The 17,432-nt window shown below is 36.2% G+C and overlaps 1 protein-coding gene across 1 annotated transcript in view; it reads right to left on the bottom strand.

Moving 5' to 3' along the window:
• Positions 1-17,432, bottom strand: part of CENPF (centromere protein F) — a 34,264-nt gene that overhangs the window by 11,942 nt on the left and 4,890 nt on the right. The window contains 7 exon segments of the mRNA XM_042885796.1: positions 610-4,025; positions 5,117-5,252; positions 8,906-9,028; positions 10,533-10,661; positions 13,176-13,301; positions 14,956-15,158; positions 16,057-16,327. Of these exon segments, the coding sequence (XP_042741730.1) occupies positions 610-4,025; positions 5,117-5,252; positions 8,906-9,028; positions 10,533-10,661; positions 13,176-13,301; positions 14,956-15,158; positions 16,057-16,327 (4,404 nt within the window).

The raw sequence follows: 17,432 nt of genomic DNA, 5'->3' as shown, positions 1-17,432 counted from the left end.
GGAATTGTGACAGAAGGGAGAACTTGAATGATCTGTACACCAGGGATTCCACCTTGGAAGAGCTCCAGCTGTGTACGGTGAAGAGTTGCATCTCTTTCTTTAGGTGTCTGTGTATCAGTGTAGATACTCTAACCGCTACTCATGAGCGACACATACAACTGAAAGATTTTTTTTTTTTTTGTAAGGAACAGTTACTCAGTGTTGTACAGCTGGCCAAAATGGAAATGGTCACATGAAAGAACGTGAAAAGTACAGGCATCTTCAATAGGATGTATTAAATCAGGAAAGATCTACACTTGTAAACAGATGGTACAGATGCATACAGCACACTTGCATCAGCTAGCGCTGCAGAATCCACACTGACACGGGCTTGAAGAAAGAAGTACAATGTATTACACAATGCTAACAGACAAGAGCTGCTGATTTTGTTGTTTCTCATGATTGCCTGTGATGCAAGACAAAACTGAAGACACAAAGTATTGTTCTACTTTCTCTAAACAGTACCACTTCTGTGGATACAACTTCAAACATATTTCATTTTTAATATGTAAAATCCAAATTTGGCTTTACCACAAATGAAGGTTTACAAAAAGCTTTGTAATTACTTACGTTTTCAGTATCAATGCACAGCAGTGAGAGAGAACCTGAATTGAGGACTTGTAGTTGGAGACTTGCTGTTTTAAGGTCAAAAGACAGATTCTCAGTTTTTCCTTCTTCTGCCAATTTGCACTTCATCTCTGTAGTCAGGTAATTCAGTTTCTGCTGCCATTCTTTCTTATCAGACAGATTTTGTAGTTTATCTATTTCTTTTCTCTCAGAAAGCATAATATTTTTCATCTCCTGTATTTCCTCAGTTTTCGTATTTTCTTGAATATGAAGTTGATTTTGGAGCACCTTGATGACCTTCTCATATACCTGACACAACATTTCAAGTTCTTTGATTCTGCCCTCAGGATTAGATTTGCTAGGAGTACTACTCCTGAACTCTTTAACAGAGTCCAGTATGTGGCCATTACGACCACTTTCATTCAAAACTTTAGCTGCATCTTCTGAAATTCCTTCCACTGAACTTTTCAGATGATTAATTTCCTCTGTCCATTTGCACATACCACCGTTACAAGAATTATCAACCTTACTTACTTCTGAGAAAGTGACATCCAGTAAAGAGTCTGTAGACTTAGTTTCATCTAACTTAGACTGTGTCTCATTTTGGCTAGAAGACAGTGGCATTTTCAGAGAATCTATATGAAAACTGCTCATACTTGCTGACAATGCAGAATTTTCTGCCTTCAGTATTTTAACACAAGACTGTAGCTCCGTTATCTTTGATGCCATACTACAGTGTTGTTCATACAATTTTACTTGCTCATTCTGGAAAGAGAAAAGCTTCTCTTTTATTTCCGCAAAGCAAATTTTAACTTCTTCACTGGACAATTTCAAGTCTTCATAGTCAGAACTGGATCCAGTACTACGTTCTTTAAATCCAAATATTTCCTTATTGCCACAATCCATTTTCAAATCACTGTTCTCACTTTCATTCATAAGTTCATCTTGAAAAGCAGCTTTCTCAGTTCTTAAATTTGCATTGATTATGTTCTCTTTCTCCTCTGCCACTTTATTAATATCTGTGGTGCCATCAGTTTTTGAATCTTTAAATGCAGAAACAAATGCTATGTTCTCATTCTGCAATCTCTCACAGATTTTCTCCAGTTCACTCAGTTTGTTTGTTATTACCTGCAAAGAGGATGACAAGACCAACTTATCCATTTCTCTTATGCCACAATTGTGAGAAACATCATCATCATTATCCTCCAACCGGCTATCTTCACTTGGGAATCTCAGCTGAGAATATGAAGCTTTCAATTCTTTAACAGACAGCAGCTCTCGCTGCAGTGTCTCTTTCTCTCTCGCACTTTTCTCAAGTTCTGTTTCCATCTTTTTTAAAGCAGTCTTCAGTTGCATCACTTCTAACCTGTAGTTCTCCAGGGAGATCCCTCTGTCCTCCAAGTCCATTTGAAGAAGCTCAAGATTAAATTGGTATTTATTCAATTCTATATCCTTCTCTTCCATGGTCTTCCCCAACTGGCCTGAACAGAGCCTTCCTTCACAACTAGAGTCATACGCTAGAGGTTCACTTTTTGTTTCTAGTTCCTTCACCAATTGTTCCCTGTCTTGGATACACACAGTACTATGTCGCTCTTGAATTGCATTTTGTGTTGCCTTGACATTTGACATTTCCTGTTTGAAACAGTCAAGCTCAGAAGAGGGCACTTGTTCAATGTCAGAGAAACCTGACTGCAATTGCTGAAGTTCTTGAATCAGATTCTTTTTTATTTCTTCTGAGGCTATTAGCTTATATAATATATCTTTATTTTCGTTAAGTACCAATTTCTCTTCTTGTTCTAATTCTGCTTTCTTTTCCTCAAATACAACAGTCTGTTCTCTCAGAATGCTCATCACATTCACATTTTCTTCTTCCACCAGTTTATACCGTGCTTGCAAAGCCTTCAGCTCTCTTGAGATTTCTTCAGCTCTTGCTTCCATACATTGTTTTTCCTCCTTGTGTTTTCTGGACATTTCAGAAATTATTTCTTCTTTTTCCTTTAAACTATTAGAAATATTTCTATTTTCTTCCAGTAAAGTTATTTGGCTTTGTTCTAAATCTCTGCTTAAATCCTTAAGGGTTGCATTTTCTTCAGTAAGTTCCTCAATTTCTTTGCTATATGAACAAATCAGTGAAGACATGTCCTTCTTCTCTGAACCCCATGTCTCAGACATCAGTGTCAGCTGTCTCACTGAATCCTCAAGGAATTTATTATTGACCTTTAAATCCTGAAGCTCTGTTTGTTGGTTTTTCAGTCTTCCTCTCAGAGATTGAAGTTCCATGTCCTTTTCCTCAATAATAGTGACTGTTTTTCTAATAGATTTCTGATGTGCCGAAATATCTGCTTTAAAGTTACTAAAGTACTGGTTAGTTTCTGTTACAAAGCTTTCATGCCTCTGTTTTACATCACATAATCTTTCATCTGTTTCATTCTCAGTTTGCAGTAAGTCTTCATCCTGGTGCTGTTGATCTGAATTCGGCTGCTTTTGAGCCACTGGGGAAATCTCAAGAGAAGAGATCTGATCCTGTAAGATCATCAGATCTTTCATTTTTTCTATTCCTAGCATTGCTCTTGCACATCCATGATCCTTGGCAACAGGCTTATTTGCTGCTAGTTGCTTATTATCTAAAGCAGTTTCTTCCTGACCACCATGTAAGTCACCTTCTCTATTTTCTGTCATTTCTGAAGTATCTTTTGCTTTCACAAGACAGCAGATTTTTTCATATTCACCAAGCAGTTCATGATAATATTGCTCCCTTTGCAATCCTTCACTTGTTAGTAGTTGTATCTTTTCTTCTAGTTCACTAACCTGGTTGGTAAGCTGTAATATTTTACAGGACATATTCTCTATGTCTTTACAGTACTTTTTATCAGAACATTCTGCTTCTTGTCGAAGTTCATCACAAACTTTTTTCTGTTCTTCTAATTCTGCACTTCTACATCCTAGCATGTCTCTGAGCTCTTTGATTTCTGTGTTCTTCCTGTCTCTGTCAGTTTCCATTATTTTGAATTTCTCACTGTGTTCACGATTTTCAATTTGCTGGCTTTGAAGGGAACTCTCCAAGTCACTAATACGAATCAGCATATCTTCCTTTTCCAACTTAAGTTTATTTATAACATGATCATTTTCATTTCTCCATTCAGAAAAAACATTTGTTTCTTTCTTTAATTCTTCACATTCTTTCTGCTTAAATGCAAGGAGTCTCTGCAAAGCTTCCAACTCTTCCTCCATTTTACTTATTTTACAGTTTTTTTCTTTAATATGATTTTCTTTCTCCTTGAGCAGATTTTCAGTAGAATATTGCTGCTTTTCCATGTCAGCTAAGGCTAGTTTCAGTTTCTCCAAGGAAAGAGAGCTCTCTTGCTCCATAATTTTCTCTTCTAGTAACTTCAGCTCTGCTTCCTGAGAAGCATTCTTACCTGCAACAGAGAACACTGTCAGAACTTTGCTAGACACTACTGGCCAATTTGATAGTTTTGTAACTGAAAAATGACCACTTACTGTTTTTAATTATTCTAGTGTAGTGTATTACTGTTATATTGCCTCACTGGAAAAAAAAAGATTATTCATATCTCTTCAGACAGACACTGCATACTCATAGACATTGTCCACTTCCAGTTCTACAGCCTGATACAAGTCTGTGCTACAGTCTAGTCAGTTACGTACTTGTCAGGTTATTATCTGTTGTTTCTGCGCCTCATTTTCACCATTTTTTTTAAATACCTGTAACATTCCAGACCCATTCTCATGGATCCAGACCCATTCTCATGGATCAGGCTCCTACTCCTTTTCTGACAAAAAAAAAAATTAATTTTACAGTCATTTTTCAGATTGCCGTCGTGGCTACACTGCTTTGATAAGAAATACAGAATAGCAGAGAACAATGAAAAGGACACTACATTCTACTAGACAGCTGATAAAAGATGCAAATTGCCAGTCAGAAGCATCACTGCCTTTCAGGTGATAAATTTGGTGATTAATTCTCAGGAGAAAAGAATCAACTTCAAAAGCCTTCCTTTGAAATCTCACACGAAGTTTGAATCTGCGCAGAAAGAAGTGGGAATCCATAGCCTTTCATCTGATTCTGCAGAACTATGAAGTATATTTTGTGTTTCAACTTAGTTCCTGTAAAAATTTGTTCTTGATTAGGAACAATCACTGCAAGGAACACCCAAATATCAGTGCTTAGATAATTGTTTTTTTTCCTTAAAGAATTCAAACACATAATAAGAAAATAAAGTTTCCTGGTTTAAATATACTCTATGAAATTCATCCTGCTGCTAAGGTCAGTGTGCTTCAGCTACTTTCAAAATTATATATCTTCAGAAATTGCATATGTTTAGACAAAAAAAATTTATTTTCACATTAGTAAAGGTTAAGAATATCATCATAATCATATCCCATGGTAGAAATCTTTTTTCTTAATTCACAATCAAACTTACAGTATTGCAGAAAACATGCATTGTTAAGAAAGTAACAAGGGACATGCAAATTTAAAAACATAACTCACTTTTCACCTCTTCTGCAAAATTCTGGCTCTGCTTCAGAGATTGCTTGACTGCTCCCAGTTCTTCTTCAAGCTGGTGGATTTCTCGCAGTTTTTTTTCATACTGTGCATCAAGAAGGTTTTTCTCCTTCTTCGTTTCCTAAAACAATATCAATAATGAACACATTTCATATACTTTAAGAAGTTCAAAGAACTTTACTCATTTAAGTCAGAAGGAAACTATTCCACTAAGTCATCTCCAGGCAGCTGGTCTTGGGTTCCTAAGAGCTGCCTGAGAACATTTATTGAATGAGAGCTTAACTAGTTGCCAGCCTCTCAGGGATGCTGCCAGCTGACATTGTTAGGTACCCACTGTTTACATACAGCAAACAGCTCCACATAACTGCTCAAGCAGACAGGATGGAACATAACCTACAAAATCAGAGTTGATTAAGTAAGGCTGCTCTACCTGAAGAAACAAACCCCCTAAGATGGCATCAAAATCAGAAAGAAAATTGCAGATTAAATTTCACTTATCTCACATAGAGACAACTTCTCATTAAACAAACAAACAAACACCATCACCATAGCAACAAAGCTCAGATTTTATTTAGAAGTGCTTACACTTTCAGAGGGTTGTTTTGCCATTAGGAGTACTTTCTTCCAAATAAACTGTTTAAAAATATATATGTAATCATCTGTACAATGCTATTGCATGTGGGAAATGAAACAAAAGTTCTTGTAGGGAAATGAATCCTTTTTCTCCAAACTCCTATACTGCTGGACAACAGATGGCATGGCACTGGCATGGCCCAATTGGAAACAGGTCGTCTATTATTCATCCATTTACTACTAGCAGATGGACAGCAATTCACAAAAGCCAAGCTCAAGAAACAGAAACGTCTGGATGAAAAATATTAAATGCTTGCCGGCATGGCAGGCTTGTTTTTGAAGCAACATAAATAAATCACCCTCAGAACATGATTAAAATTGTCACTGTCATAAACAGTTAACTTTCCTTTTACTCATAGCCCTCCCTACTCAGAGTTAAAAAAAAAAAAAGTCACAAAATTTTCAAGGAACAAAGTTTTCTAGTTATCCCAACAATAATTTCTCAAGTTACAAGTTGCCGAAACACCCTGCATTCCAAGTGCTGCATGAAAATACAAGTACAGGAACTAAACATGCCTGTTTATTAGAAAACCTGGAGTGATCTATTTACAGAAGAACGGATAAGTTTAAGAAATTAAAACAGCTGAGAAGTCCAATTATTTTGATTTAGTGCAAAACATTTCCAATTAACAGCATTCAGCAAAGCCCAAGAAGCCACGATTTATCAAAGCATATGATAACAACTTTCCATTTGCATTTTCCAAAGCTATAAGAAATAAAATCAATTTGGTTTTGATCCAGTTAATGACTCTACTTCTATGATGTTTTACTCAATTTTTCCTTTCTGCAACCATGATTTGAAAAAAAATAAAAATAAAAAAAAAATCAGAGAACTACACTAAGCTCCAGAAAATATACATGCAGTACTACTGATCAGGAGAAACTCTTCAGTGGGCAGACTGAGCAGTACAGGGACAGACTGATCAACTTTTTCCATTAACAGCACAGGTTTGCTGGAACCATCAAAATGTAAACTATATATTAATATGCCATAACTGCTATACCACAGAGATATCATGATTGCAAAGCTTACTGGTCCTTAAATTAAACATACCTAGTCTGTCTCACAAGTGCATCTATTTTGCAATGTTTTGAAATGTCAGTCTTACACAGTAAGTGAATACAGCAGTGGATTAACCATCACAAAACAATGGTATTCTGCAAACAGAAGCTAGAACATTATTGCAAGATTCTATTCCTGTCTCTGCAGTAAATCCAAAGACAACACAATTTCATTGTCATTTTCTACTGCTATAAGCAAAATCTACAGTCAACAGAACCTCCAGGACTTCAAAACAATTTGATGGTTTTGGTTGTTTTTTTTTTTTTTGCATTACACTTATTTATGATTGAGGATGACAAGCCAGGTCTTAAGGTTTGCGGCATGCACCATAATATCATATACAAGTCAAGACAGAGAGAAAACTGCAGCATTACTGATTTCTTCAAGTATTACTACATCCCAAGATTCAGGTTCTTTCTAAATGTATCGCTCATGTTCTAAAACAATATCACTGTCACCAGCTGTTTAATTGTCTGCCCAAGACAAACAAACACAAAGAAAAGCATGATTGCAGCTACAGACCAATAAGATGGATAAAAGATCAGTAGATAAAAACCAGCACTACCAAGAACTTGCAGTAAAGAGAGTATCTCCACAAACTAAGATGTTCTCTGTCAGCAGGATCCCAAAGGAAAAAAAAAAAACACAAAACAAGCATCCTGTATCAAGCCTCACTTTATAATTTCAAAACAGGAAAAGGCATGTAATATTTGCCTGTAATACTTGCTGTACATGATTTCTCTTTTTTTTCCCCATTCTTTTATCAATATGAAAGGTTACACTGAGATTGCACAGAAGCTTACTAGAGGCTTTTCTCTTTTGTTATACATGGGAAGAATAAAAGTGTTCTTGATCAGCATTTCCACAAGAAGGCACTGCTTATGTTTATTTACTAAATAAACATGTGCCACATGTGCCAAGGAGGACTATCCAGCACTGAGGCCAAGTGACATGGGACAGTCCATATCTGTACCATTAAAATCTTGTATTTTCCAAAGCAGGTGGCTGTTACCAAACTGCTTGCTGGGAATGGCCCTTGGCTCATGTGAACTCTCAAACTGTGCCTGGGAATTGTACAAGAGTGCTAGTCAGCTGGGCCAAAGCCATGTGAAATAGCGTTCTAACAATTAACAGCTTAAATAGCCACATTCCAATAACTGGGAACATTTCCAGACATTGTAGTCTACCAGCATGAATGTACCTAAACCAAAGTTTCACAATATACTAAAGCTGTATCAGTGACAGCACTAGTGGGGAAAAAAAAAAAGACAACCACCTATGTTACTTCAAATTTGCTCACTGAATTTTTGGCAGAAATTATATCAGATTTTATATCTGCTCATAACAACAGGGAACAATCCAGATGAGAGTATTTAAGTAAAAGAAATCTTTGACATAGATTCCATAGGCTTTCTTTCCTTTAACTGGAAGCAGAAAACAAAAATTCCATCACCTAGTGGTTCACATAGTAGTACACCTGTAATAGTTTTAACTGTAGATTCTCTGCTACATAAGCAAAACAGTGGAACTGAAAAGACAAAGGCAGGTAAGACAAGAAAAGATTTCTGCCCCTATAAATATGAGGTTGCATGTTAAAAGATAAAGATCTTTCTGAATTTATCTTCGTTTTGAGGGAAATGTTTAGAGTGGTGTAAAAATGTTGGATTCTGTTCCCTTTTAGAAAAATGCAGTTGTTTCAAGACAACATAGTGAGCATTTGCATATGATTTTCAGTTCAGTAGTATGCACTAATGGTTGTAGAATGTACTTCTGAAGTCAAACAAACATGTATTTTTATTTTAGGAATAAAAGCAGGAATATCTTAAAACAAAAGCCCACATTTGGTAAAAGAAGTCTAATGTGAACTTGAAGAGTGTTGAATAGAATTATAACATTGTATCCCAGTCCATCAGCCAATTGCACAAGCTGAATTAGTGTACGGAAACTTAGCGAAGACCTAATTTTTGTGTTATTAAGATAATTCATAAGAAATGTCCAAAGATACTTTATAGACAGTCCTAATGTTTACAGATTGGTAATTTATGATAATAACTCTATTACTCTTCTGCGTTGGTTACCTCAAAGGTTCTCGTGAGATCCGTTTCCTTAGCCTGGGCTGCTAACAAAGCCTGTTCTGCTCTGCACAGCTTCTGGGTAAGATCACTGGTATCATGTTCCAAGCGTTGTTTCACTGCCATTATCTGTAAGAGTATTGAAAATTTACTTTTTCCTTTCAAACTCCCATGCATAAAACTTTAAATTCTAATCCATTACAAAGAAAAATAAAACTACATTTCTTTATTCCACCTTGGACCTAGGGTTGCTGCACTGTGGTTTAGAAAACAACTTCTTATTGCCTTTCTGCCTTTTTACCTCCAGAAAGATGGCATATCTCTAAAATAAATACAGATTTTCTGAGACAAATGAGTATATTCAATTAGCAGATACATCAGCACAATGTAGATGATAGGACTGTAGGATATAAATGAGACTGGAGGCATAACAGCCTTTTTGCTAAGCTATGAAATCAGAAATTAAGCACCACAACTGCACTTCTCGCTCCATGGACAGTGTTTTAGAGAAACTGAACAGGCATTCCCTCTTTCAAAATAGTCCTATAATGCTCCAGATTTAAAAGAAAGGAAATACGATTAGCAAGTCAAAACAAGAAAGCAAGAAAAACATATAGTCATATTTATAATATAATAATTCTGAGGTCATGGGATAATAAATCAGCTTTCTTGTAGAAAGGTACTTGTATGAAGTACCTATTTTTCAATACGAAACTAATTTCTTCAGTTGCATATGCTCAAGAAAAATGTATATTAAAAACCTACGCTAAAACATTTCACAATGTATTCACTTCCAGAAATACTGTCCTAGTTCAGCCTCCCACCTAATGGGTCTTCTCAACACAACTTTCAGACTCGTGACTTTTTTTTTTCTTACTAGTTCAGCTAGCTCTGCTGCTTTATAGCTACTACCAGAAGCGTTCTGACCCTTAAATACATACGGTTTTTAGTCTTCCTTTCTTCTAGGCTTCTGCTGCATTATAACTACCTTAAAATTGTGGCTCCTTGCTGCCAAAACTGGGGAAGATCTCCCTAACATTCAAAGCACCCCTCACACAAGCCCTGACAATAATCTGGATTTTTGGGGAGAGTCAGTTCAGTCATATTTATGGAAAACTCTTATGCCCGTGTACACATGGACTTTCTGTTTATTTTGCTTTTTCAGATCTACTATCAGTTTTCTGCAGGTTCAAATGTGTGCAGGTGCAGCTATAAAGGAAGTAACAGCAGCGCATGACCAAGAGTATATGAAATACAGCTGTAGTTCCAAGAATCAGCTGACTACCTGTAGATCAGCTTAGCTCTACCATCAGGCTGCACCTCTGCAGGTTTCCTGTACGAGGTGTCTCTTGTGAACAGCCATAGTTATTCTTGTCTCATTCAACAGACTTATTTTAGTGGCACTGCTCTCCTTCCCTATGAAAAGTGGACTAACCCCAAACCTTTTGAATTCTGTAATTCACATTTAAATATGTAGCGTTGAAGTGAGAAATGGTAAATACAAAGCAGCTAATGCAAACTGCACAAAATATTAATGTAAATTCCCACACTGATTATTATTATTTACTTTGTGTAGTATTGTCAAGACTACTAAATTCTAGCAGTAGTAGAAGCTTTTAGTATAAAAACCTACTTTGTCCAATTCTGCCTGCAGAGCATTGAAGTCATTTTTGGCTTGCTGTAGCTCCTGATTCAGTTTGTTTCTTACATCACTATTCTGCTGATCCAGCTTTTGCAAGGAACGTTGCTGACAAGAGAGTTCCTAGAAGACAGTGGTAAAGTAGCGAAGAAATAAGTACATAAAACAGCAACAGGTCTCCATTTTTGTTACTGGAGCTATAACGGATGAATACTGATTTGCAGATACTACCAGCTCAGAAACACTCCTCTTACACAATAAATAATTTAAATACAACTTTGGTGTGTGCTGCAAGTTTCATGTGGACAAGCATGGTTCTAATTCAGTTTGTGTCATCTACTGAAAAACTCCATGATAGCAACAGTCATATCATGAAAAGGGGGGAAAAATACCTAGATCTAGTGAAAGTAAATATTAACATTTGTTATCTTACAGACATGTTTCAAATAAGATTCACTTTATGCTACAAGTGGACAAAATCAACTCTTTTTTATCATTACTTATATACCACACTGTAGGTGTGATATTTTTCCCCCCAGGGAAATTCATACTTATTTATAAAATAATATCCAGCATGGGAACTAATCAACAAGAGACTAACAAAGGCAGTCTTTCGTGAAAATGGCACAAAAAAGATTTTGTGAAACCTACAGAAGAACAATACATTTCATGTGGCTCTTACAACACAAGTAGGCATCAATTAAGAAAAACAATCATGATAGCAATTTTCATTTGGTCTGTTCTTATGCCTTTGGATATTACAGTTATAATTCTGTATAAATTGCAGCATCAATCTTTGCTAAACTTTGCTAAAAATATGCATTTGTTACACACCACTCTTCTGCATAGAACTGATACAGATAAACCTGTAATTATATTCCCACACAAGAAGGTGACAGAAGCACTGTGTAATTTGGAGGGAAAAGATGTGACAACAGCTCAATGTCACTTTAGCTAATGCTAGTGACTAACACTGAATAGAGTACATATTAGATGTAAAGAGCTCTTCCGCAAACCTCTGGCCAGAAGCACTTCTTGAGTGCATGCAAGGAGGCCCTTTGGACCCTAGTGAACTTATTAATGAAGAGATTAATTCAATGTCTTTACATCCCATACCAATACAATAATTATTTCTAAAGCTCAGGGACTGAAAAGACCTTGTCTTTTAAACCGTAAGACTACAAGAGAGAAACTGCAAAAAACCTTTTGTTAGACAAACACTCAAAACAACAAAAAAGTAGTTCCTTTACTTTTAGATGTCCAAAAGTTAGCTACATACTTCTAAGCTTACAGGGGAGGCTCTCTTCCATTCTCAGCAAAAATTCAGATAAACTGTGAAGACAAACATCTAAGTGGCAGGAATAACCTGCCTTCTGGAGGTGCCTCTGATAACACAAGGTAAAGCAGAGGCCTAAATGATTAGCTTAGATGGACATCTAAAGTTCAAATGCCAGAAGAAAGGGAAGATATAAATTCCACCTTTTCAGTTTGGAAACTGGATGTAAGCTTTCAAATGAAAATTGACAGAAAACATTTGAAATTATGTACCAATGCAAGTGCAACTCTGAAACCAGGTTATGTTACCAGCTAAGAAAAAGGCTTTAGAAGCCCCAGGCATTTCCCATTATGGAAGTGAATTAAACACATATTGAAAACTCACCTGCCTTGTAGAAACTGAAATGGAATAAGAAACCTACAAGTGAGCCTTTACGGGACAGAATCTAGTAGGACCAGGATTTAGCTTTCACAGAATGAAAAAATCCCAACCAAGTAAAATATACAGAGGAGAATTTCCAATATTTTCCATTCAACAATTATTCAAAGATCAATTCTTATGACTTCTTCTAGACAAGGTACTGTTTGTCTTTGAGATCCTAGGTTAGATTTTGTGAAACTGGTTTTTCACTCCAGCATCATTAGCAGTATTGTTCATCAGCCACTCCAGCAGAACTGCTACCAGTGATTTAGTCTTCCTAAGGATACCTCTGAGAAAAACTTTCAGGACAAACATTTGACACAACAGCAGTTGTCCTCAGGACAGCTTCCTTCCCAGTCCCTAAAGAAAACTTAAAATACCTATCCAAAGTATCATCATCACTACGAAAACTGAGTCATCTTTTGGATTTTCCAGCACTGATTAAGTTTAGATCTCATCTGAATCAGTGTTCAACTAAACAAACATCAAAACAAACTTCACTAATTTTCCTGGGATACCGCTAGATTTTTTTCTCTCTGCACTAGCTGGCAAGAGAAAGCTAAGGACAGATACACTAATCTCATGTCTTACCATATTCTGAGCACAAACCAAGTTTAGAAGAGAGAAACAATCCGAAAGGAATTTGTTTGTCATGTGTGAGACACAGGAAAAGCTAACTAAGATTCCAAACAAACAAATAACTGGGTTATTACTTTGTTTGAAGTCACATATATAGCAAGTTTGTGGTCAGTGTAACCTAATCTCTTGCATATCTGCATTTCAACCAAACCTCTCAAACAGACTAATACCTAATAAACAGCAACAAATAATTCTGCATCTCTCTGGCAGTGTGATTGCAGTTAACTGGAAAAACACAAACACAAGCCATGTGATTTCATCTCCTCAACAATCAAAAGTTAGAAAAGTTCTTCTTGTCTTACCTCTTGATATTCCTTTTCCTTTGCTTTTAATTTCTGTTCCAAGGACTGACGAGCACTCTCAGCATTTTGTCTTTGACAATTCAGTTCTTCTGACAATCTTTTCATCTTTTGCTCCATTGCTTGGACCTAAAATAATCGAGCCCAAGTGTATGGGAACTGCTGAATCACAGCCTGAACCTCTGATTGACCACCTGAGGCAAGCAATGAGTCAGCCATGGGAGAACAGGTGAAGGCAATTCACCTGTGCTACCGGAAGGGGTAGAGCCTGGCTCTCCCCTAGAGAGACTCTCTCCTCTTTCCTAGACCCCATTTAAGTGCTGACTGCCACTAAGAAAGGATCTCTTTTCAGAGATCACTCCTCTTGGAGTCTTCTCAGTAAGCCCAGGACAAGGCTAAGCTTTCTGTCCATTCTTCTTTAGTGTGATAACCTGTTTAGCCTAACTTTCTTGTGTATTTCTTAATTATAACATCTGTATATTCACTGATTATACACCAAGCATTAAAAGTACAAGTGAAGTTTTATTGTAGTTCATCTCCATTCAAATAAAAAGACTAATTTCACTTAATGCAATTGTTCTAGCCTCCAAATAAACTCCAGTGTAACCCTGCATGGTATCAGAAATTCTTAGTAATCCAAGGTACTAAAAACATACTTGCTTATGTTGGTGATAATATGTATGTATGTACATATTTCTTAAAAATGATATTATATATCAGTGGAAAAAAATAGGAGAGAATATATATCTTCTCACAATAACATCATCTTCAGAAAAAAAACACAACTTTGATATAAAGTTTGAGGATAAAGAGAGTAATTTATTAAAGATCATTCTATTTATAGCAGTCTTTTGCCCCAGAACTGTCTACAGTTTGCTTGACAGCCCACAGAAACATGCTGCATCTGACATTAAATCACGGATTCAAATGATTATGACTTCTGCCCTATTTTCCTATTTGTCAAATGCTGCCAAAAGAGACTTCAGGAAGGTACTGCAACTCCAATAATCAGTAAGAAGAAAACTTCACACCGGTTAACTTCTACAGTTTGAAATCCAAGATTTTAAGAAGAAATATGCTCTATTTTGCATGATTATCTGCAAAACTCTGATTTTGCTTTTATGTATTTTATATTTAAATCAACTCAAAATTATTGACTAAATAAATTCACCAAGTTGTTCTACACTGTTGATTTTTCTTAAACTATGCTTAGTATGCCTATGAATGGAAATTGCTTAGAATTAGGTCATGAAATCACATTTTAAGATTACATATTTTCTCAACATCATCTTGCATGACATTTTAACCCATCTTTCGGTTCACACAAGTCATTTAAAATGCAAAGACTATGTCATCACAACACACCGTAGTTCAGGCAGCACATACTGATTTTCAGCCAAAGCTGTGGACAGATCCTTCACGGTTAAAACTTGCCACCAGATGTCACTGTTGCTCTACACAATTTAATCTAAAAATATTTTTCAGAATTTCAGCCAAACTTGCCTGAAGGCTACAAGTAAAGAATGGAAAGTATTTCTTCAAGTAGAGTAAGAACCTTTCAGAAAATGGACATCAGCTTATGAATAGTCAGTTATATCTGCTTATGAGTACTTATAGGTAATAAGTAAACTAGCATTTTCTTGTCAAAACTGGATCCTCAGCAAATGGTCAAGAAATTTGTCAGGGTGTCTTGATTCTTACCAAAACAGCTGAAAGCTGACACACATTAATACTGGGACTGAACTTTAAGGACACTCAGAAGATGTGTGATGAAGTATCTCACCTGTGCAGTAGCCTGATCAAATTGTGTCTTCATCTGAGTCAGTTTATCTCTGGTTTTGTTCAAGACTTTACTCTTCTCTGTTAATTCCAGCTTTGTTCTATCCAGCTGAAGTTCAATCTCTTGATGCTTATTCATATGGGATTTCTTCTCTTTTTCTAGAGCTTGCAGTTGTTGTTCTAGGTCTTTGACACTGGAATTTAGCTCTGAATTTTAAAAACAGTCAAGATTAAGGATGCTTCCTCTATGACTTCCAAGGGTCTATAAATTCTAAAATATTGAGAACGTCTGAAACCAAATCTAATGCCTGACGAAAACAGACACTGCAAAATGTTCAGCAAGCAGAACGTGGGAATAGAATAGTTGACTAAATTGACAAGTTCCACTTTGTAACAAGAGGAGCAAAGAAAAAGTCAGGCCAAATGCTGCAAAGGCAAAAGATTATTTGTTCTCTTGCTATTGGTTTTTCCTTCTTTGTTTTTAAAAATACAGAAATGTATCTCTGGATAAATACTTTCAGCTCAATTCCGTTTATTTTTAAAGGAAAGGCACCCACTACAAACATTTGCTTGGGACAACTGCGAGCTTCTGATTCAAAGAGACTTTTTACTCCTGTAGTGTTCTTCACAGACAAATTTAGTTGCGTATTAAGAATGTTTAATCAGTGAATTTTTAAACACAGATACTGCTCAGCCATAAAACTCAATAATCATACAAAATTAAGGAAACAATATGATCAAATTCAACATTGAGTTGTAATTAAATCCTGAAATGTTTTAACTCTAAGAGAATTGTTCCAAAAACAAAGGAATCATTAGAGAAGGCTATCCTCCTTTAATTTTTATGTGATGTCCTCTGCTCACCCAAAAATCTCCTTCCAACTCTTATAGCCCTTATGTAAAAGACACCACAGCTTATGGATAATCTCATCTGCCTGGTATGGGTGAATACACACACAAGTAGACAGCTGGGCTAGATGTCAAAGGAAACAACAGGTACCCTTCCCTCAGTAAGAGACCAATTCCAATAACTCCCTTCTATCCACATGGCATGAAATGGCATGAAACCATGAGCCTCTGTGTTTTAAATAAATATATCAGATACCTTGGTTCTGAGCTCTTAGCTGGATGATGAGCGAAGAGTTACCATCTTCAGAAAAGCTGTTGTCAAACTTGCTCTTCTCTGATATTGTACTCGAATTGGATTCTCTTTCCCATGGAAAATAGGGTGTTGAAGAAGTTCTTTTTGCAGGGGTTTCTTGATTTCTAGATGGCGTTTTTTCTTGTTGCCATGAAAACACAGATGAAGAAGCCTGATGTCGAGCAATATCCCTGTGACTCAAAGAGCTTTGTTGAAGATAAGGCTGATTTATTTTCTATGACCAAGAACAAAAAAAGAGGAGTTCTAACTTCATACAGCTGACATATAAAAAAAAATCCACTTATTAATAACCAAACAATAGGTTCTGATTATTTCACATTGTTGTGACAACACATCATCCATCAGTGCAAATTACTCATTGATATCACCACTTTTTATACTATGTAAATTCAATTACTGTAATTGAAGCATACCAGGTACTTATCAACACAGATCAGGATCTCCAAAACAAGGAGACCTCTGAAAGTAATGCCTCCTATTTATCTCTACAGAAGCTACAGCAGTTAAAAGAGCACAATAACACTGTTTGATAGAACAACTTCTCAGCTACAAAGCACGGTTTTTCAACATAGCCACCACAATAAGCCATATATTTTCACCTTTTAGAGACAATGGGAGACTGAATTTAGATGTCATCACAATGATTCAGACAGTTCACTTTGGAGAGCCCTATGAATTCACTGGCATATGTTAGAATCATAGAATAACCCAAGTTGGAATGGACCCACAACAAATTAAATCCAACTCAGGGCTCCACACAGGACTGCCCAACATTCAAACCTCCTGTCTAAGAGCATTGTCCAAACACTTCTTGATTTCCAATCGCCTGTTGCTGTGATCACTTTGCTGGAGAGATACTATCTGTATCTGATTATCTTTATAGCACTATTCTTTTTATCAAGTGCTTTTAAGATTTGTTCTGACCTCAGTTTAAGGTTATGCTAGAGATTCACAGCTGCCACAAAGAACAACTTTAACACAGGAAGCTTTTTAAGCCTTTAGATTTACTATCTAGTAAAAACTATATATTTGCTTCATTTTTGAGGGCTTTTACATCTTAGTCATTTACTGGCTTCAGAGATCCTCTAAGATACTTCCTCCTTCTCAGACATTAAAAACTGTACTGATTTTTGTTTGGTGGGTAAATTATTGCTCGTAACCTTTTCAAGACTATTTTATTATCCTATCACATTTAAGATGCCCAAACTGGCACAACTTTCACTTGTGCTTCATTGTCTATGCTTCACTGATTTTGAAGGATGTGCTCTCCTTTTTAACGTTCATTGTTTTGCTATTCAATTATGCTGGCTTTAGATTAC

This window comes from Lagopus leucura, unplaced genomic scaffold, assembly GCF_019238085.1.
Source record: "Lagopus leucura isolate 7727_CA_CO unplaced genomic scaffold, USGS_WTPT01 Super-Scaffold_73, whole genome shotgun sequence".
In the NCBI taxonomy this organism is placed as follows: domain Eukaryota; kingdom Metazoa; phylum Chordata; class Aves; order Galliformes; family Phasianidae; genus Lagopus; species Lagopus leucura.
The sequence above is the reverse complement of the archived record's forward strand: the minus strand, read 5'-3'. Positions and strand labels throughout refer to the sequence as shown.